Source organism: Narcine bancroftii, chromosome 6, assembly GCF_036971445.1.
Source record: "Narcine bancroftii isolate sNarBan1 chromosome 6, sNarBan1.hap1, whole genome shotgun sequence".
Classification (NCBI taxonomy): domain Eukaryota; kingdom Metazoa; phylum Chordata; class Chondrichthyes; order Torpediniformes; family Narcinidae; genus Narcine; species Narcine bancroftii.
In genome coordinates this window covers 157,875,818-157,899,119 of record NC_091474.1, presented here as the reverse complement: position 1 = coordinate 157,899,119, position 23,302 = coordinate 157,875,818, and the positions used below count along the sequence as shown (strand labels likewise).

The following is a 23,302-nucleotide window of genomic DNA, read 5'->3' as shown; positions in this document are numbered from 1 at the left end:
AAGAGGAACAAAACAAACTGATAAAAATCATTTGAAATAGAGGAAGTACAGGATATATTAAAAAAGCTGCTGAACAATAAAATGCCAGGAGAGGATGGACTCCCAATAGAATTCTATAAAACATTTAAAGAGTTATTAATTCCTCCTCTCCTGGAAGTAATGAACCAGATAAAAGAAACACAAAACTTGCCAGATTCATGTAAAACAGCAATAATTACAGTAATACCAAAGATGGTCCCGCATCGGACTGGTCAGCCACAAACGAGCCTGCAGCTGACGTGGACTTTTTTACCCCCTCCATAAATCTTCGTCCGCGAAGCCAAGCCAAAGAAAAGACCAAAGATGGGGAAGGATCCACTAACACCAGCATCATATAAACCAATATCTCTACTTAATTCAGATTATAAGATAATAGTGAAATTATTAGCAAACAGATTGGCCGAGTGTGTACCAAAAATAGTAAAACAAGATCAAACTGGATTTATTAAGAAAAGATGAACTGCGGATAATGTCTGTAAATTTGTTAATCTAATTCATGAAGTTCAAGGAAATAAGAAGCCAACAGTGGCTGTTGCTTTAGACGCAGAAAAAAGCCTTTGACAGAGTAGAAAGGAATTATTTATTTAAAATATTACAGAGGTTCAATTTATCAGAAAAAATATATTAATTGGATTAAAGCATTAGATAATGGACCATTGGCGAAGGTAACAATAAATGGATATATATCAAACCAATTTAAATTAAGTAGGTCAACTAGACTGGGATGTCCATTATCCCCCTCACTGCTTGCTTTAGCAATAGAACCATTGACAGAACTGATAAGAACAGAAAATAAAGTAAAAGGGATAAAAATAAAGGAGAAGGAGTATAAAATCAGTTTATTTGCAGATGACATCATAGTATACTTCTTTTCTTTGGCTTGGCTTCGCGGGCGAAGATTTATGGAGGGGGTAAAAAGTCCACGTCAGCTGCAGGCTCGTTTGTGGCTGACAAGTCCGATGCGGGACAGGCAGACACGATTGCAGCGGTTGCAAGGGAAAATTGGTTGGTTGGGGTTGGGTGTTGGGTTTTTCCTCCTTTGCCTTTTGTCAGTGAGGTGGGCTCTGCGGTCTTCTTCAAAGGAGGTTGCTGCCCGCCAAACTGTGAGGCGCCAAGATGCACGGTTTGAGGCGTTATCAGCCCACTGGCAGTGGTCAATGTGGCAGGCACCAAGAGATTTCTTTAGGCAGCCCTTGTACCTTTTCTTTGGTGCACCTCTGTCACGGTGGCCAGTGGAGAGCTCGCCATATAATACGATCTTGGGAAGGCGATGGTCCTCCATTCTGGAGACGTGACCCATCCAGCGCAGCTGGATCTTCAGCAGCGTGGACTCTGCCATCTCGAGTACTTCGACGTTAGGGGTGTAAGCGCTCCAATGGATGTTGAGGATGGAGCGGAGACAACGCTGGTGGAAGCGTTCTAGGAGCCGTAGGTGGTGCCGGTAGAGGACCCATGATTCGGAGCCGAACAGGAGTGTGGGTATGACAACGGCTCTGTATACGCTTATCTTTGTGAGGTTTTTCAGTTGGTTGTTTTTCCAGACTCTTTTGTGTAGTCTTCCAAAGGCGCTAGTTGCCTTGGCGAGTCTGTTGTCTATCTCATTGTCGATCCTTGCATCTGATGAAATGGTGCAGCCGAGATAGGTAAACTGGTTGACCGTTTTGAGTTTTGTGTGCCCGATGGAGATGTGGGGGTGCTGGTAGTCATGGTGGGGAGCTGGCTGATGGAGGACCTCAGTTTTCTTCAGGCTGACTTCCAGGCCAAACATTTTGGCAGTTTCCGCAAAGCAGGACGTCAAGCGCTGAAGAGCTGGCTCTGAATGGGCAACTAAAGCGGCATCATCTGCAAAGAGTAGTTCACGGACAAGTTTCTCTTGTGTCTTGGTGTGAGCTTGCAGGCGCCTCAGATTGAAGAGACTGCCATCCGTGCGGTACCGGATGTAAACAGCGTCTTCATTGTTGGGGTCTTTCATGGCTTGGTTCAGCATCATGCTGAAGATAGTATACTTAATAGAACCAGAAATACCAATAAAAGAATTACATAAGAAATTGAAGGAGTATGGAGAAATATCAGGGTGCAAGATCAACGCAAATAAAAGTGAAGCGATGCCAATGAGTAATGCGGATTATTATGAATTTAAAAAAGAATCACCAATTAAATAGCAAACACAAGCAATCCGATACCTAGGTATTAGGTTAGATAATAACTTAAGCCACCTGTACAAATTAAATTATCAGCCACTTCTAAAGAAATTGCAGGAAGTCTTAGAACATTGGAAAGAATTACCACTAAATTGCATTAAAATGAATGTCTTCCCAAGGATACAATACTTACTTCAATCATTACCAATTCCCTTAACAGAGAAATTCTTTAATTAACGAAAGAGAATAATAAGGAAATTCTTGTGGAAAGGGGGGAAACCAAGGATAGCGTTAGATAAATTAACAGAGTGGTACAACCAAGGTGGTTTGCAGTTACCAAACTTTAAAAATTATTATAGAGCAGCACAATTAAGGTATTTATCAGATTTTTACCAGACAATGGAAAAACCAGACTGGACTAAGATAGAACAAGATAAAATAGGGGAGAATAGGGAACATATACTTTATAAGTGGGATGAAAAGCTGGTACAATATAAAAGCTCACCAGTACTGCATCATTTACTCAATATATGGAAGAAGATCCACTTAGAAAGGAAAAAAACGAATTACCAAATACCAAAATTACTATTGACCCAAAATTCGCTAATTCCTTTTACAATAGATAACCTTTCCTTTAGAGAATGGGAAAGAAAAGGAATCAAAAGAATAGAAAATTGTTTTTTGGGAAATAATTTATTAACATTTGAACAGTTGAAGTACAAATATGGAATAACTCATGGTACAATGTTTGCATACCACCAGCTGAAAGCTTATTCAAAGGATAAATTGGGAAACAGATTGAGATTACCAGAAGGAAGCAGCTTTGAATATGCAATTACAGACACAATGATAATTAAAAGATTTATAACGAACATGTACATTAAGCTGCAAAATAAAGAAAATGATGAAATAAACCCAAACAAAAGTGGGAAAAACATTTAAACATAAAGATTAAAAATGAAACATGGGAAAAGTTATGTTCTGGAACTATGAAGAACATAATAAACACAAGGTTACGCATGATACAGTATAATTGGTTACACCGGTTATATATCGTGCCCCAAAAGTAAAAAAAAATGGTATTCAACATTATCAGATAGATGTTTTCGCTGTAAGAAGGAAACGGGAACAACAGTACAGGCAATTTGGGCATGTGAGAAAGTGAAAATATTTTGGGAAGATCTAAATCAGGTATTAAATAAAATCACAAAAAATAACATACCAAAAAATCAGAGATCTTTCTTCTAAGTAATATAAAAAGTAAGGAATTATTCCTCAAATTGGATAAAGCACAAAAAAGATTTATTATGATAGCCTTAGCAGTAGCAAAAAAATGTATAATGTCAACTTGTAAAATGGAAGAGAGCCTGAGAATACAGCAATGGTACATGGAAATGAATAAATGTATTCCATTTGAAAAAAATACCATATAATTTAAAAAATAAAGTCACATTATTTGAACAAATTTGGGAACCGTACATGGAACATAACAGAGAGGGCTTGCCTTGGACCTCCACCCCCAAAATAAGACAAAACAAGTGTAATCCAGTATGTAAAAGTAGATGACACATTTCTTTTTTGCTTCTTTTTCATTGTGTGATGACATTGTTTAATGGTTTTATTGTATTGTATATGTTGAATATTTATTGGTTTTGGAAGGGAAGTGAAGGTAGGGGGAACACATGATTGTGATGTGAATTTCCTGATTTTTTTTTTAACCTCAATGATTTAGATGTACTGCATGGTAACAGACCCTTCTGGCCTACGGGCCTGTATTCCCCCTAATTACCTACAAACTCCTTATGTTTAAAAGTCTGAGAGGAAACCAGAGAAAAGCCAAGCAGACACAAGGAGAACATGCTTGTTAAACATACTCTTTAAAGATTATGTTGGATGGGAACCCAGGTTGATGGCATTGTAATGGTGTTGTGATAACAGTAATGCCAACGTCAAGTTGGGTCAGAAAACCATGATATTCAGCAATTTCTTCTGCCGTCCAAAAAATCCTGCTAATGATAAAATATGGAACTTCTCTGGTCCTGCAACATTTTAAGAGAAACTTCTCTTCAGGAGTGTTGCTTTGTACTTCAATTTCCAGGGTACTGCATTTTTAACCCATGCTTTTTGGGAGGCTTCCGTTTGATCCTGTTGTCAGAACTAAGTTGCCCAGGTGGTATTTCATTCACAGATGATCTAATCATCTGGAAACTGCCAAAAATCTTCATTCCAATTGTGGCCTGTGCAATTCCTCAAGACAACCGCTGTATGAGAATCAATCTTATCAAACTAGATTTGGAAAGAATGGCAGAAAGAAATTATTCTTTGGATAAAAATGACACCACTCTTGCTATAAAAGTTCCAATTGGAGCACCAGATGGATACTACAAAGTTGTTAAAAAGAGTATTTTTAATTGGTGTGGATGACCAGGAATATCAAGTATTTCCCTTTTGTCCAATAATGCAAATGTTGATGCAATTCATTTATTTGTTTGGGTATTCTCAAACAAGATTACAAAATTTCATTCTGGGTAATGAAAAAAAAAACTTGGGTAAATATTAATTATCTAAAGACCACCGCCAGTGGGCTGATAACACCTCAAACCGTGCATCTTGGCGCCTCACAGTTTGGCGGGCAGCAACCTCCTTTGAAGAAGACCGCAGAGCCCACCTCACTGACAAAAGGCAAAGGAGGAAAAACCCAACACCCAACCCCAACCAACCAATTTTCCCCTGCAACCACTGCAACCGTGTCTGCCTGTCCCGCATCGGACTTGTCAGCCACAAACGAGCCTGCAGCTGACGTGGACTTTTTCTCCCCTCCATAAATCTTCGTCCGCAAAGCCAAGCCAAAGAAAGAAGAAAGGCCAGTCAACCAGTTTCCTCATTGGATATTAGCTCTCTGAGGTGTAACAAGTTTTCTTGTGTGATTCTTGTTCTGTCCAACCACATTCTTGAAATCTGAGAACTGGATCAGGATTATGAGCCCCAGACCAATGGACATTCTGTGTCCCATGTTTACCAAAGCCAGAAAAGTATTTGGGTCGACTTTCTCATCTGAAGATTTTGTCTCATTAACAAATTCAATATGAATAATGTGAGAGTTGTGCGGCAGCTGGATATGCCAATAGAAACCTGTTAACACAGTAATAATGGCAGGCTTAATTGTGAACCTGAAAGCCTGTTGTTCTAATCTCTCTATTGCCTTTCAGAATCATGTAGTGAATGGTCAGTATGGCATCAAGTATACTATTAATTCATTCTGGGAAGATGAGAATGGGAAAGTGAACAAAATGAATGTGATCCATCCAGTGACCAGTCACTCTATTCCTGATCCTCAAGTTCTCACTGATGGTAGCTACTGTGGTAAAATTATGAATCACAGATGCAGGAATTTATTGACTAAGGTTCTTGAGCCATTCCCTGATAATTCTGAGAATATATTCAAGTCAAGATATGATGATATTTTCAAAATCCACTGGAAGAGCATGATTTGTTGAAGGCTCTAAATATTAGGAGAAAGGGTGGCAGAGAGGTAACGTGACCATTATCCAATAGATGCACCCCCTGATTAGGAACAAATGTTTGAACACTTGCATATCTTGTATGGGCATAGGGAAGAGGCAGTAGGTACTACTGGTCTTGATGGGAGTAGATTTTTATTCAGTTTACATGCTTGTTCAGTTGATGGTGTTTTAGAAAAGTTGATTGAATTAAAATCATCTAATTGAAAATGATTCTATACCATAAACAAAAATACTCTCAATACATCAAGAATCCAAGTGTAAGTTTATGGTTATAAATTCCAAGGAACCCATGCAGTTCAATTAATACACAAACATAACAGGTAAATTGATGTTAATTGGCATTTTAATAAGGGAATTATTCTGACTGAAGATAAAGACTTCTTTCCTCCCACTGCGGCAAATGGCTTTTTTAATGAGAAGCACAATATTAGTCATTACTCATGGAACCTTAGATCAGTATTGGATCCCTTCACTGGAAATTTGCAGCTCTCTATTCTGAACATGAGAGAGAATGGTTGCATTGTGAGAGGTAGCACGATTAACGTAGCGGTTAGTGCCACACTGTTACAGTGCCAGTGACCTGGGTGAAAATCCAGTGTTGTCTGTGTCTCTCTGTGCTTGGGTTTTTTCTGAGTGCCCTGGTTTCCACCCACCATCCAAAATGTACTGAGGGTTGTAGGTTAATTGGATGTAATTGGGCATCATGGGCTCATCAGCCAGAAAAGCCTGTTACTGTGCTGTATGTCTAAATTTTTCTTTTTTAAAAGACTGATGGCCACTTGAACAATTTCAGCTGCATCATGGGGAACAGTAATGGATATGAGGTATGTGATACTTTTCCACCCTGTTGTCTCTTGCTACTTAGCAATTGCTTCATTCCCAATTCCTTTCATTACAAGCAATTGATCAGCAAGCCCTGAGTAGATTTGACTTCCAACTGAAGGATAATAAAACCTGGGAGGTGCTGGCAAACTTTTCTGTTTCCTGCAGCTTTTCTGTGGCTGACTTTGTAAGATATTTGCCTTTCCATCAAACTAATGGCTGACTCACTGTTGTTCTGGTGTTGACCATTTTCTTTCAGCACGTTTCCCAAATGGCAGGGTGGTAATTTCTGCTATGAAACTTCGAGCTCTGGAAAAGGATACTAACAAAATAAAGATGTGAATTTCATGCAGTCTGAATTTTCTGCAGATTCATGTGGAACAACTGAAAAGGTAAACCATGATCTCTGAGTGGAACGCTGAATCTGCAAGTAGGCCTGGGCAAACATTTAAGTAACTTGTTTTCTTTGAAAGTGATTGCATGATCTCTGAGAATTAAGTGTTGTACATCACCAGATCAGTGAAGGTAAGAAATAGTAAATAAAATGCTCCATTTTTGTTGTTTTACAAATAAATAATACATATTTCCTCCTCCCTAAACTTAAAATATCAAGTACCATAAATGATTCTCGTCATCTTCATTATGAACAGCAAGTGAACCCTCTTACCATTGTTGCACTTGGGTTTGGAACCATTATCCTGGATATGCACCTTGCCAAAGGTAAATCTCCTGCCGTGTTTACCATCAACAAGTATTGTAATGCCTTTAACCATCAGAGACTCATTGATCTTCCTTGGAAGAAAAGAAAAGGGTGACCATTGCCACAACCTTCCCACATCTAGATGTTTTGCATTTGCACATGGTTCCTCTGGTATATTGTCTGAAGAAGTTGAATATCCTGTGGTGAAGTACCTGGCTGACTCTCTAAACTGCTACTCCTGCACAGCTGGGCAATTATCTCACGAGAAAGAGACAGTATTCCACAATGGCCTATCAAAAGGCAAGTTTGAACTGCTTTTGTTGCTGAGTGGTTGATCTCCTCCATGGTTAATTAACATTGAACATTACAGCACAGTATAAGCTGGTTTAGCCACTACATTGTGCTGACCTAATATACACCCACCAAAAAAATTGTTAACTTGGTTTGTTAACAAATGAGTATGAAACTGATCTGCATATGACCATATTCCACAGAGTCTCGATGAATAAGAGGATCAGCTATCCTCGTCATGTGGAAAAAAATTTGAAGTGAGGACATTTGATTCTACCTTGAGATATCTGAATACAGATACTCCCCGACTTACAACCATAATTGTGACTAAAGGATCGGTCATATCTCAAAGTGGACGTGTCGAAATTTTGCAAGTGCACATGGAGTACCGAAGTCTTAAAGCAAACTTTTTAATCAAATCTTTTTTTTCATTGTAAATTTGACTATAACAACATAAAGCTTCCTGAATTTGTTGATCAACCTTGGCAAATCATTCCACATTCTGGTCCACCCTTACCTTGTTAGTCGATGTCCCATGATCCGTAGGCAGGGCGCAGCCATCTTGATTCCTATGCACATGCGTGAGTCTTCAGTTGGCACAAGTGTGGGTTCAGTCTGCGCATGCGCAAGAGTTAAATGCCCTAATGATATTGAATTCACACCCTTAACTCGTATGCATGCACTAATGCGAACCCACTTCTCATGCGCATGTGCATGTGCGCACAGAAATCAAGATGGCCGCGCCCACCCTGTGTTCCCAGGATACTGACTAGCATGGTTAGTATGCACATTTTGCCTATTACGTGCCCTGTATCCCTGTTATAATTTGTCAAATACAACATAATCCATCTAAATTTTATTTTTCTTGATATTTTAAACATTTCAGTTGCATGTGTAGATGGACATAAGTCACAAAGGTTGCAAGACCTTGTAGATATAGGTGAGCATTACTTTCCATAATATGCTGAGAACCAGTAAGCTGTGTCTCCTTAATGTTTTCCTTGGTTCATTCAGATGTACTTTAATTCCAATATACTTGTGCAAGATAGATTTTATAAACAAGTTGCTTTTTTATGATATATGTGTAGCAAGAAACAGCACAAAAATAAGTTGATGACCATTTTTCCCAGGAAGCTTGTTCTTGATGTGTGGTGTAATTGCAGGTCAGTGTGTTGGAGAATACCATTTGGAAGAATGAGTATCAGCAGAAGCAGTGCTCATCTTGACAGAACCTATGGAAAATTAAAGAACAGGTTGGCAGCATACTGGAACTATTACAAGGATGTGAATTAACATCATAAATATCCAAATAGTCTTGTTTCTGGCCGGTGCTGCTAATTGCAGATTGTTGGTTCCAGAGAATTGCTTGTTTTTGCTATTACATGCACAATTGTTTAATATTATTTATTCAAGATTAAAATTTGGGCATGTTTCAATGTTGAATATTTTGATTTCAATCTTTTTTATTGATTTAATATATGCAAAATACATGGGTACTTGTAGTAATAATAATAAAGTAAGTTAATATCAAGTTAACAATAAACAAGGTACAGAACCAATGTTATTAAATGGGGGAAAAGTAAAAGAAGAAAAAACAAATTCCTAAACTAATAATCTAACCCCACCCTATGAGTGTTGTTGGCCAAGTTGAGAAGTGCACTACTAATAATAATAACTATAGGGTCATTTTTTTAAAAAAAAGCAGAGATGATTAATCCACAAATTTTGAAAGTAATTGAGAAAAGGACCCCAAAGAGAAAATTAAGATCCAGGAGGAGAAAACCTGATTTTTTTTTCTCTCTCTCTCGAGACAGACATGCCATCACATTCACCAACCATTGAGTATGAGTGGGAGGGACAGCATCTTTCCATCTCAGCCAAATGGCCCTTCTAGCAATGAGGGAAGCAAAAGCCACTACGTGGAATTGTGAAAATGTCAGTATTAAATCCATTGGCCCATTCACTCCAAAAATAGCAAATTAATATTAAGAATTGACAATAGTGCAAAATATGACCAAAAATTAAAGAGAAGGACATAACCAAAATATACATCATACTTTCCTCATTTATGCATTTTTCACATTTAGAGGTAATGTTAGGATAAAATTTAACTAACTGATCCTTAGAAATGTGTGCTTGATGGACTACTTTAAATTGTATTAATGAATGCCTACCACAAAGAGAAGATGAGTGAACACGTTTCAAAATAGAATCTCATATAGTTTCAGCAAGCGGTTGAATATTTAACCAATCTCATTTATGTATAAGCCTATATTGTAATTATGGTCTTGTACTGGTTTCAATTTAACAATAATTTTTTTTGAATCTTGGTTTTTTTTTGTGTGCATATTTCATTGAGTTGATTGAATGATTCACATTTTGCCTTGTACCTATTCCTCCAAATATAAATGACTTGGATGGCAATGCTGATGACATTGGTGTAGTGGACAGTGAGGAGGGATATTTAAATTAACAGCCATCAGAATCAGCCATTCTCTGTGGGGGCCATAGCACATTTAAGCAGGGGCACAGACTGATTTTTTTTAATTGTCTTTTTATATAGACTGGAGAAAAGCAGAATGGAAGAAATGAACTAAAAGTCACTGGTTCACAGAGAAGGGGCTGTTAGGTTTGAACAGAGTCCCTAAGGAGGGCATAGCCAAAAGAAAAGATGATAATAACTGTTCTAGATCATTTGGGGGGGGGGGGCAGGGGTTGCAAATGAAATTTAACTGATGAGTGTGAGGTGTTGCACTTTGTGCAAGTCCTACCCTGGTTTGATTTGGCAGTGGATGGCAGACCCTGGAATGTGTTTAGAACAGCCCAATTAACTTATACCCCTGTTATGTACTGATGGGCCAAAATGGCTTGTTACTGTGCTGTATGTCTAAATTGAAAATTAAAAGTTTGGCCACACCTGCTCTAGAGAGACATTTTGGTCAGATTTGTGGATAGGAAGGTTAATGGGGCAAAGGCAGAAATATGTGAGCAGCCCAGAAGACCAATTTGTTTGGAATGGACAAGTTGGACTGAACTCCCTGTTCTGTCCAGATACAGACCACCCAAGAAGGAAAAAAACACCCCTCTGAAACTGGTGACTGGCTATTACTCCATTTATCTGATGAGGTAATAATTACTTGATAAGATGGTTTTGCTTTCTGGATAATGTAGCTTTTATCCCTGTCATTTTTCATGGGTTGAGTAGCCCAAGTGAATTTGGAAGTGCAGGATGGCTAGAGATTCAAGTCCACAGAAACTGGAAGTTTCTTGAATACTGTGTCAAATGTCTGAAACTAATTATAATTACGATTAATCATTTGAACTTGGGCTTATTTATTCCTGATTTGTGCCAGAATTTTAGCACTGTGTCTGTAAGTAGTAGAGTCATAGAACATTACAGCACAGAAACTAGACTCTTTGGCTGTTCTAGTCTATGCCAAACCATTTTTCTTTTGCCTAGTTCCACTGACAGGCACCCAGTCCATAGCCCTCCAAACCTCTCCCATCCATGTACCTTTCCAAATTCTTCTTAAATGTTAAATTTGAGCCTACATTCACCACTTCAGCTGGTGGCTCATTCCACACTTCCTCTCAAGTTCCCTCTAAACTTTTATCCTTTCACCCTTAACCCATGTTCTCTGGTTTATATCTCACTTACCCTCAGTGGAAAAAGCCTATCTACATTTACTCTGTATATCTCCCTCATAATTTTAAATACCTCTATCAAATCTCCCCTCATTCTTCTATGCTCCAGGGAATAAAGTCCTAAACTGTTTAACCTTTTCCTGTAACTCAGTTCCTGAAGTCCGGGCAAAATCCTAGTAAAATTTCTCTGCACTTTTTCTATCTTTTTAACATCTTTCCTGAAGTTAGGTGACCAAAACTGCACACAATACTCCAAATTTGGCCTCACCAATGTCTTATACAACTTTAACATAACATCCTAACTCCTGTACTCAATACTTTGATTTATGAAGGCAACATGCTTAAAAACTCTTTATAACCTCTTTGGATGGATGGTAACCTCTTTCTGAGAAGTGTATCTGTTTTCCCAGATCCCTCTGTTCTTCTGCACTGTTCAGTGCCCTACCATTTACCATGCATGTCCTTTCTTGGTTTATCCTTCTGTCCAAAATGCACACCTCACCTCACACTTGTCTGGTTTAAATTCCATCTGCCATTTTTCAGCCAATTTTTCCAGATGATCCAGATCCCTTTGTAAGCCTTGAAAACCTTCACAGTCCATAATGCCTCAAATCTTAGTGTCATCTGCAAACTTGCTGATCCAATTTATCAAATTATCATCCAGATCATTGCTATAGATGGCAACCAACAATGGTCCCAGCATTGATCCTTGAAGCACATCACTAGTCACAGGCCTTCAATCTGAGAAGCCATCATCCAGCACGACTCTCTGACATCTCCTATTCAGCCATTGTCAACCCCATTTCAATACTTCACCTTGAATGCCTAGTGTCTGAACCTTCCTGACTAACCTCCCATGTGGGACCTTGTCAAAAGGCTTACTAAGGTCCATGTAGACAACTTCCACTGCCTTTTCTTCATTTACTTTCCTAGTAACCTTGATTGACCTACCACGCAGAAAGCCATGTTGAATATCCTTAATCAGTCCATGGATATACAAATAATTGTATATCAGATTTCTTAGAGCACCTTCCAATAATTTACCTACTACTGACATCAGCTCACTGGCCTATAATTTCCAGGGCTACTTTTGGAACCTCTTTTAAGCAATGGAAAAAAGTCAGCTACTCTCCAATCCTCTGGCATCAGACCCATGATTAAGGACATATTAAATATTTCTGCCAGAGCCCCTGCAGTTTCTATACCAACCTCCCTCAAGGTCAGAGGGACTATCTTATCAGGCCCTGGGGATGTATCCACCCTTATATGCTTCAAGGCAGCAAGCACTTCTGCCTCTTTAATCTGTATAGGTTCCATGACCTCACTGCTCATTTTCCTAACTTCCTTTGACTCTGTGCCAGTTTCCTGAGTAAATACTGATGCAAAAAAAACCATTTGAGATCTTCCCCATCTCTTTTGGCTCCATACATAGCTGACCACTTTGATCTTCAAGGGACCAATTCTGTCCCTTCCTATCTTTTTGCTCTTGATATACTTGTAGAAAACCATAGGATTTTCCTTCATGTTGTCTGCCAAAGCAACCTTGTGTCTTTTAGCCATCCTGATTTCTTTCTTGAGGTTTTTCTTGATTTTTTTTTATTCAAGTACTTCATTTGCTCCATGTTGCCTTTACCTGTTATACATCTCTCTTCTTCTGAACCAGATCCCCAATATCACTTGAAAACCAAAGTTCCCTATGGCTTCTAACCTTGCCTTTGATGCTGATGGAATATTCAAACTCTGTACCCTCAAAATTTCACCTTTTGAAGGTCCTCCACTTACCATGCTTACATCCTTGCCTGAAAACAACTTATCCCAATTCCATGCATTCTAGATCCTTTCTCATTTCCTCAAAATTGGCTTTTCTCTAATTTAGAATCTCAACCAGAGGCCCCGACTTATCCTTCTCCATAATGAAACTAATGGCATTATGATCACTGGACCTAAAATGTTCCCCTTCACTTATTTCTGTCACCTTTCCTGCTTTGCTCTCTAATATTGCACTCGCTCCAGTATTGCACTCTTTAGTTGGTACTTCTATATATTGATTTAGAAAACTTTCCTGAACACATTTGAACACCAAGCCATCCTGTCCTTTTACAGTATGGGAGTCCAAGTCAATATGTGGACCCTGGCAACATACCATCTGGGATACTCTTGTCTCTTCCACGGAACTGCTTATCTGTCCCCTAACTATGGAATCCCTATAACTACAGTTTGCCTCCTCCTTCCCTTAGCCATAGGATCAGAATCTATACCAGAGTCCTGATCTCTGTGGCTTGTCCCTGGTAGGTTGCCCCCCACCCCATAGTAATCAAAATGGTATACTTGTTGTTGAGGGGAATGACCACAGGTGCCCTGCACTGCCTGCCTTTTCCCTTTCCCTCTCTTGTCACCCATCTACCCTCCTCCTGCCTCCTAGATATGGTAGTGTCCATGTAACTCCTGTCTATTACCCCTTTTGCTTCCCAAATGATCTGGAGTTCATCCAATTCCAGCTCCAATTCCTTAACCTGTCAAGAGCTGCAGCTGGATGCACTTCTCACAGACGAAGTAATCAGGGATACCGCTGGCTTCCCTGATAACCCATATTTTGCAAGAGGAGCATTTCCCCTGCCTTGGCTGCCATTGCCACTCTCTAAGACTAGATGAACAAAATATATATATATTTTTTTTTTTTTAAACTGCACTTACCTGTGCCTACCTGCTGAATCCTTTTTGTTCCTTGAATAGGGTGGTCTTTTTTGACTTCAACTCTGACTATTTCTTGCCTCTTACCGATTCTCACCAAAGCCTTACCCCTCTGACTTCCAATCAACTCTGACGATGGCCACTCCTAGTATTTGGTGTGGTCTTCAATTTTGAAGGCATAGTCAGATTAAATTGTATAACACTTTTCCTTGATATTCGCTTTCAGTGAATAGAAATGACGCCTGTCTATGCAGTAATTGTTATAGAACAGCCAAGTTGGTCTGGAAGGATTCTGTCCAAGGAGGAGTGGATGAGCTGAGGCTAGAATAGGAGGCCTTGATGATGGAAATAAATCTCAGGATCACTTCAAATGGCAAGATTGTAATTGGACTTAACACAGTTGCAAAAGTTATTAGTATTTCAGTGAATTTGAAATTACAGGTAAACTTTAGTTACCTGTAACTACCTGTAACTCAGTATAGCCATGACCAGTTCCAATGTTAATAGATATTCACATTATCATTAAACTCTAAGGAAAATGTTCTTCTCAGAAATGGATGCAGCTACTTGATCAAAGGACATCACTCTGAATTGAGGATAGTGACAAAATACTGCACAATGACTAGACGTCTGTTGTCAGTGGGTTATAAATGTCAAAGTAGGCTGGTGCAATAATAATTTCAGCATTTTACCCAATTTTTTAAAGTTTCTGTAAAGTCTTATTTTTTTATAGATCACATAGTTTTAAAATGTTCTCATGTTTGCAGTAACGCAGTTGAAATAGGTCAGACATGAACTCCAATTTGGTTGTTAACCAAAAGTAGTTAAACTGCATCACGAAGGTCCTGAGGCAGCTTTCCTTGGTCCCAGCAGAGCTTGAAAAACTCATACAGTTTGGCATGCAGAGGTTTGCCGCCAGCCTTCCAGACCTCTGGGAGGATTCCATCCATACCTGCTGCTTTGCCACTTTTCAGTTGTTCAATTGCCTTATATGTCTCTTCCCGGGTGAGGACCTCATCCAGCTCTAGCCTTAAGGGCTGTTGAGGGAGCTGGAGCAGGGTGGATTCTTGGACTGAGCGGTTGGCACTGAAAAGAGATTGGAAGTGTTCTGACCATCGGTTGAGGATGGAGATCTTGTCGCTGAGGAGGACTTTGCCATCTGAGCTGCGCAGCGGGCTTTGGACTTGGGGTGAGGGGCCGTACACAGCCTCGTAAAAACCCTTGAAGTCGCCAATGTCCGCGCTGAGCTGGGTTCGTTTGGCGAGGCTAGTCCACCATTCATTTTGGATCTCCCGGTGTTTGCGCTGAAGATGGCTGCATGCGCGACGGAAGGCTCGTTTCTTCTCTGGGCAGGACGGCTTTGCAAGGTGAGCCTGGTGGGTAGCTCGCTTATTTGCCAGCAGCTCCTGGATTTCCTGGTTGTTTTCGTCGAACCAGTCCTTGTTTTTCCTGGAGGAGAAGTCCAGTACCTCTTCAGTGGATTGCAGTATGGCAGTCTTTAACTGATCCCAGAGGGTTTCAGGGGACGAGTCCGTGAGGCGGATTGCATCCTCGAGCTTTGCTTTGAGGTTTGCCTGGAAGTTTCCTCTCACTTCGTCTGACTGCAAGTTTCCAACATTGAACCTCTTTCTGGATGCTTTACTGTTCCTGGACTTTGGCTTGAAGTGAAGGTTGAGCTTGCAGCGAACCAGCAGGTGGTCAGTGTGGCATTCCACCTGGGCATGACCCTGGTGTGGAGCACATCTCATTTGTCTCTTTCTCGCACCAGGACGTAGTCCAGGAGGTGCCAATGTTTGGATCGGGGATGCATCCACGTAGTCTTCAGGCTGTCCCTCTGCTGAAAAAGGGTGTTTGTAATGACAAGCAGCTGTTCTGCGCAGAGCTCCAACAGGTGGCGCCTGTTGTCGTTGCACTTGCCGACACCATGCTTGCCCAGGATTCCTGGCTAGGTTTCTGAGTCTTTGCCGACATGAGCATTGAAGTCACCAAAGATGACAACCTTGTCGGCTGTAGGGGTGCGTTGAATGAGGTTGCGCAGATCAGTGTAGAACTTGTCCTTTTCTGCTGGTTCCGCCTGGAGGGTTGGAGCATAGACACTGATGCGACACTTGTTTTGAAGGGGGAGTCACATGGACATGATCCAGTCCGAGTGGCCTGTCGGGAGGTTTTCGAGTTTGGAGGCAATGGAGTTCTTGACTATGAAGTCCACACCAGATAGGCATCGTTCATCCATAGGCTTGCTAGACCAGTAGAGTGTGTAGCCCGCGCCACGTTCTTGGAGGCCTGCTCAAACTACAGGGGAATCACGCTGCTCTCCATTGCAAGCAAAATCTTCGCTAGGATTCTCCTAAATAGAATAATACCTAGTGTCGCCGAAAATATTCTCCCAGAATCACAGTGCGGCTTTCACGCAAACAGAGGAACTACTGACATGGTCTTTGCCCTCAGACAGCTCCAAGAAAAGTGCAGAGAACAAAACAAAAGACTCTACATCACCTTTGTTGACCTCACCAAAGCCTTCAAACCGTGAGTAGGAAAGGGCTTTGGCAAATACTAGAGCACCTTGGATGCCCCCCCAAGTTCCTCAACATGGTTATCCAACTGCACAAAAACCAATAAGGTCGGGTCAAATACAGCAATGAGCTCTCTGAACCCTTCTCCATTAACAATGGCGTGAAGCATGGCTGCATTCTCGCACCAACCCTCTTTTCAATCTTCTTCAGCATGATGCTGAAACAAGCTATGAAAGACCTCAACAATGAAGACACTGTTTACATCCGGTACCACACGGATGGCAGTCTCTTCAATCTGAGGCGCCTGCAAGCTCACACCAAGACACAAGAGCAACTCGTCCATGAACTATTCTTTGCAGACGATGCCGCTTTAGTTGCCCATTCAGAGCCAGCTCTTCAGCGCTTGATGTCCTGTTTTGCGGAAACTGCCAAAATGTTTGGCCTGGAAGTCAGCCTGAAGAAAACTGAGGTCCTCCATCAGCCAGCTCCCCACCATGACTACCAGCCCCCCCACATCTCCATTGGGCACATAAAACTCAAAACGGTCTACCAGTTTACCTATCTCGGCTGCACCATTTCATTGGATGCAAGGATCGACAACAAGATAGACAACAGACTCGCCAAGGCAAATAGCACCTTTGGAAGACTACACAGAAGAGTCTGGAAAAACAACCAACTGAAAAACCTCACAAAGATTAACGCATACAGAGCCGTTGTCATACCCACACTCCTGTTCTGCTCCGAATCATGGGTTCTTTACCGGCATCACCTACGGCTCCTAGAATGCTTCCACCAGCATTGTCTCCGCTCCATCCTCAACATTCATTGGAGCGACTTCATCTCCAACATCGAAGTACTCGAGATGGCAGAGGCCGACAGCATCGAATCCATGCTGCTGAAGATCAAACTGCGCTGGGTAGGTCACGTCTCCAAAATGGAGGACCATCGCCTTCCTAAGATCGTGTTATATGGCGAGCTCTCCACTGGCCATCGAGACAGAGGTGCACCAAAGAAGAGGTACAAGGACTGCCTAAAGAAATCTCTTTGTGCCTGCCACATTGACCACCGCCAGTGGGCTGATATCGCCTCAAACCGTGCATCTTGGTGCCTCACAGTTCGGCGGGCAGCAACCTCCTTTGAAGAAGACCACAGAGCCCACCTCACTGTCAAAAGACAAAGGAGCAAAAACCCAACACCCAACCCCAACCAACCAATTTTCCTTTGCAACCGTGTCTGCCTGTCCTGCATCAGACTTGTCAGCCACAAACGAGCCTCCAGCTGACGTGGACTTTAACCCTCCATAAATTTTCATCCGTGAAGCCAAGCCAAAGAAAAGTTAAACTGCAAAAACAATAACATGGAATCTTACCTACTACAAGAAGGAGAGCAAATTTATGTTCTTGGAGTCTATCTTGGAGCATCTTTATTGGACCCAACACACAAATGGCATGGTGAAGAAAGGACATCAGTGCCTCTACTTGTGAGTTTGTGGAGGTTTGGCATGAAATCAGAAACCCTGGCAAATTTCTACAGATATGTGGGGGAAAGCTGTATCACAGTCTGGAATGGGAACACCAATGCCCCTGAGTGAAAAGCCCTGTAAATGGTAGTTGACATAGCCCAGGACATCACAAGTAAATCCCTCCCCACTATCAAGAACATCTGCAGGGAATGCTGCTATTGGAGAGTAGCACCAATCATCAAGGATCCACACCAACCAACACATGCTCTATTCTTCCTGCTACCATCAGGAAATTGGTACAGACGCCACAAGACTCCCACCACTAGGTTCAGGAACAGTTGCTACCCCTCCACCATCAGACACCTCAACAACATACTCATTCAGGAAATTATTTAAAGTTGTTATTTTTGCACTGTATTGATTTTTTTTTCTCTCTGTAATGCAGTCTTGTTTTTACAGCCATAGTTTGATTGAGTTATGTCCGATCACATGCATTCTAGGTCATCATAGGGCTTATTACCAATGTATATTTTTATAGGTACTGTATATTTTGTTAACTATGATCTTTAGACATGTATGTACAATATAGATGTTTAGGTAAATGTGTATGTGTGTAATGGTATCTTATGTTGTATAGTATATTTTAATGATCAATTTATGCCCAAATTAATTTGTCCCCCACTTCCAGGAAGTAATCAAGAGGCAAGTCGATGCATGACTGCACTCGTGTTACACTAAGTTTTTTCTTGCATTGTCAATAAGTGGTGACAGATACTGCACAATGACGAGACACCTGGTCTGCAGGGGACCTCGGGGTTATATGTGATGTCTTTTTATGTACTCTGACAATAAATCTGAAATACACGCACATTTAATTCAATTTAATTTTAAATGATGATCATAGAGGTCCAAATGGATCTGCTCACCGACTTTTAAGTTGCAATTGATGTTCTTTCTATTCCTGGGGAGCACTCGCTCAGCATCTCAGCCCTTGAGAGGAAACAATGCCTGCGCATTGCGTGGCCACTGTGTTGAAAAAGCTGCGAAAGTGTTCCAACAAGCACATGATTGCAGTGTTAGTGGTTTTGTTTGAAATATGTTCAATATTTTGGCATTAAATGCATTCCAAGATTCGGATCATTGGACGAATGTTTGGTTTTATAATAACATGATGTGTCCGTGGTGAAAACGGATCAGTGGAGCAACACCAATCGTTTTGCCCGTGTCTCTAATCAAGTTCGGGTTGCCTGACGAACAGGTCTGAGCCCTTCATCTTCCTCCTTCTTTCCGAAACTAACATCCCGTCAGTCTAATCTCTTCCCAATATTATCACTGCTCAGCTCCAAATCCAATTTCGAGGGTCAATATGCGAAACATACCCCGAAATCCACATCAGACAAGAAGGGGTTTGGCATCACACAGAACATTGTGCTCTTTGAAAGACGTTCCTTTTCCATATTATAGTTTCACGCCAGGGAAACAGGCCCTTCGGCCCAGCCTGCCCATGTTGATCACGTTGTCGATTTGACCTCGTCCTACTTGCCTGCGTTTAGCCCATTTCCCTCTCAACGCTTCCTATACACGTACCTGTATAAATGTTTTTGCGTGGATAATGTAGGACTCCGACAATCTTACTTTACGACTTGTTTAGATCGTTAAAAACAATCTCTAAGCATTGACCGATCTAACTAGTGTCAGAAAAAGGAATGAGTTTCCAATGCGTTCCCTCGAGAAAATACTCTCTGCCTCCTGACTTCCAATTGGTTAGCAACATCCTTGGAGTTGCTCCGTTTTCACAAGCATAAATAGAACCAGTTGTGCGTGGACAGGGTTGTAGTTTCTGGAGTGTGTATTGTATTGTCTCCTCTGCGGCAGGATGGGTGCGCGTTTGAGGTAAGCTGTGCTGTCCTCAGGGATTGATCATCCTCGCCGTGTCTCTGCTAAATGTGTGAGTTATGATTTCCTAGGCTGGCGTTGCTTTGGACGCTGTTTGTTACTTATGCACGGATACACGACTCACCGCCTCAAGGTAAGAATAAGTTTTGCAAAGCCTCTTGACAATAGCGTGTGTGTGGCTTCCCATCTTGATGTTGTTTCTCCATGTGATTAGGTCTCCTGCGGAGTCACTGTTATGGACGTCTCTTTTGGATTCACTTGGACGCTTCTTTTCTGCATGATAAACAGTGGAGCCTCGGTGTCACAGGTAAATCTATCTCCAGTTCCATTCTGATACAATTGTTGTATTCCATTCTCACTTTATTTTCCGGTTGTCAGATTCAACAGGCAAAGTTTACCTGATCACTCCATCGTTCGCAACAGAATGCGGCTACATTGTATCGCAGGATCAGTTTGGTAACGTGCTACTGCGAGCATCTGTGATGGCTTGTATGGTAGTTAATGAGGTGAGTGTGTACCCTGGTGTTGTGGAACACGATGAAAGCAACCTGACTGAAAATCTAATGAGGTAGTAGACACTCTTGTATTATTGTCTTGAAAGAGGGCACAAATGTTTAGAGAAAAAAACAAGAACTCCAGGTATTGGAATCTTGAGCAAACTATTAGAAGTTGGGGATAGGCAGCATCTTTGGAGAGAAATGGTAAGTAGATGCTTTGGTTGGGATCTTTCTAGGAGGCAAACGAGGAATGAAATATCAAGTTTTATGGGAGGAAGAGGTCTGTGGGGGAGATAGAGAGAGAGAGAGACCAATATGCATCTAGGTGCATGGCAACACTTTAAGGCAAGTGTTATCAATGGTCAATCAGCAATTATTAACACTTTAAAATGTTCTTTCCATTCCTCCATGGAAATGGAGGACCATCGCCTTCCCAAGATCGTGTTATATGGCGAGCTCTCCACTGGCCACCGTGACAGAGGTGCACCAAAGAAAAGGTACAAGGACTGCCTAAAGAAATCTCTTGGTGCCTGCCACATTGACCACCGCCAGTGGGCTGATAACGCCTCAAACTGTGCATCTTGGCGCCTCACAGTTTGGCGGGCAGCAACCTCCTTTGAAGAAGACTGCAGAGCCCACCTCACTGACAAAAGGCAAAGGAGGAAAAACCCAACACCCAACCCCAACCAACCAATTTTCCCTTGCAACCGCTGCAATCGTGTCTGCCTGTCCCGCATCAGACTTGTCAGCCACAAACGAGCCTGCAGCTGACGTGGACTTTTTACCCCCTCCATAAATCTTCGTCCGCGAAGAAGAAGAAGAATATGTTCTTTACTCTCTAGACTTTTGTGCTTGTTGCCTTGCTTTGCTAAAGTAGTTGACACATTATAGAAATGGTTCTCTGGCAGATGATAAGCTAGCAGCTAACTAATGAGGCCAAGCAACAGTTTATAAACTTTTACTATTTATGAAATGTTCCCAAATCTTTGAATATCAGCAGAAAGTCATCTGACCCTTCAGGGAATTGGCTGCTGTTTGAATGTTTTGTCTTGAACCTTTGCTCCCATTTCCAGGGTGATGATTTGTTTAGGCTGAATCTTCACATTCAGATTGCTGCAATCGGTCACACAGAGAGGGCATCGACTTATTTCCATAATGTGACCTGCTCGTATTTCCCCTGGCTGGCACGGGAAATCTTGTGTGAGCAAAACTACATGGAGGTATGCATCTCAGAGAAACCAAAGATTGTACTTGGTTCATGAACTGCAGTCCTTTTCTCAAATGTTTATTGTACATTCCCTGCTATCTTTTTTTGATGGTTCACTTTGAGATAATTCTGTTTCAGTATTGTACTTTTCCATTAATCTACTACAGCAGGATTTTCTTTTTAAAGAAATCTGTCACTTATTCACACTGGCCATTTGTTTGTAGAAAAATTGCATAACCATCTGGATATAGTGCAAAAGATGGAGAGTTTTCCTACTTCTATAAATAGATTGTATAATAAACCCAAATTTGCTTGATCACTAATCCATCCCACTTCTGCTGTTTGTCATTGGAAGTAAAATGTTGCCACTGACAGATATCAGTTAAGGATTTGAAGATTTCCAAACTTCTATGGATTTGCCTGTTTTGCTTTGTGTTATTGGAAATGTTTAGTTTTTTTTAGTGATTTAGAATAATGGAATACTAAAGCACAGAAATGGGCCCCTTCTTCTATTGTCCTGCCGAGTCCCACTGATCTGCACCCAGACCATACTTCTCCCTTCCATTAACCTGTCCAGAATGTTATTGAAAGTTAAAATTTTCTGCATTCACCACTTCAGCTGACAGCTTGTTGCATATATTCTCTACTCTTGTGTGATGCTTCCAATATTATTCCCCTTAAACTTTCTCTTTTTCACCCTTAACCCACTCTGGTTTGTATTTCACCTAACCTCAGGGCTGGGTGGGGGGGTTTGGTTGGGGGAAGCCTACTTATATTTGCTCCATCTCTACTGCTCAGAATTTTGTATACCTCTCAAATCTCTCCTCATTCTTTTATGCTTCAGGGAATAAAGCCCTAACCTGTTTACCCTTTCCCTGTAACTCTTCCTCAAGGCCTGGTAACATCCTAGTAATTCTTTGTTGCACTTGTTCAGTCTTATTGATAACTTTTCTGTTTAATTGAGCAAATTACAAAATTCCCATCTATAGCTGGGTTACTTTTTTTTTTAACTTGGTTAGGTTTCAGTCCAAAGAATAATACCAGGAATTGAAAATGATGAAAATGAAGACTGGATAGCAGTTATTCCATCTGTAAGTAGCTTCCTTTGTTGTTGTTGCCCTGACAGACACAAGCTGTTTACATTAATTTGCCTTTCTTAAAATTTAGGCTCAAGAAGCTGAAAATGCCATTTGGCAAGTTTTATTTCATCTTCCTGAAGGATCACACACAATGTTTGTCAATGAAACCTTAAATAACCATTATAGAATTGGCACAACGGTTTCTCGGCTATTATTAAGAGCTCCCTATGACGCATCTGAGGTTGAACAGTTGACGGTGAGTGCAAGTGGTTTAGACAAATTCAAGAACTTTTTGGTTTTGCATTACTTATTTCTCTGCAATATATTTCTAGGTAGAAAATGTGCCTGTCTCTAGTATCCGGTCAACCACTTTCTACAAACAAGAATGGATGATCCTCTTGATTGACACAACAGTGGCCTGTCCTATTGGTGAATATTCAGCATCTAGTCTTCTACTCTACAACTTTTCACAACACTTCCAATTTTTTTTGGTGTAAACTTGGCGTTTGTTGCCTATCACATGGTGAATCCCTCACAAGGTGTGTATTGGTAATCTTAACATTTAAATTTAGATGTACAGCACTGCAACAGACTCTTGAGCCCCTGCCCCCAATTAACCTACAACCCCCATATGTTTTGAATTGTGAGAGGAAGCCGGAGCACTAGGAGGAAATCCACATAGATAGGAAGAGAACATACATACTCCTTGCAGAGTGCCAAATTCAAATGTGGATTGCTGTTATGATGATGCGCTAACAGCTACACTAACTGAGCCTCTTTTTCAGTCTAATTTTT

The 23,302-nt window shown here is 41.0% G+C and overlaps 1 protein-coding gene across 1 annotated transcript in view; it reads left to right on the top strand.

Annotated features, from left to right (window-relative positions):
* Positions 1-23,302, top strand: part of zpax1 (zona pellucida protein AX 1) — a 60,828-nt gene that overhangs the window by 29,436 nt on the left and 8,090 nt on the right. Inside the window, exons 22-25 of the mRNA XM_069888101.1 lie at positions 20,103-20,230; positions 21,295-21,441; positions 22,596-22,763; positions 22,840-22,936. Of these exons, the coding sequence (XP_069744202.1) occupies positions 20,103-20,230; positions 21,295-21,441; positions 22,596-22,763; positions 22,840-22,936 (540 nt within the window). The remainder of the gene's footprint in view (positions 1-20,102; positions 20,231-21,294; positions 21,442-22,595; positions 22,764-22,839; positions 22,937-23,302) is intronic.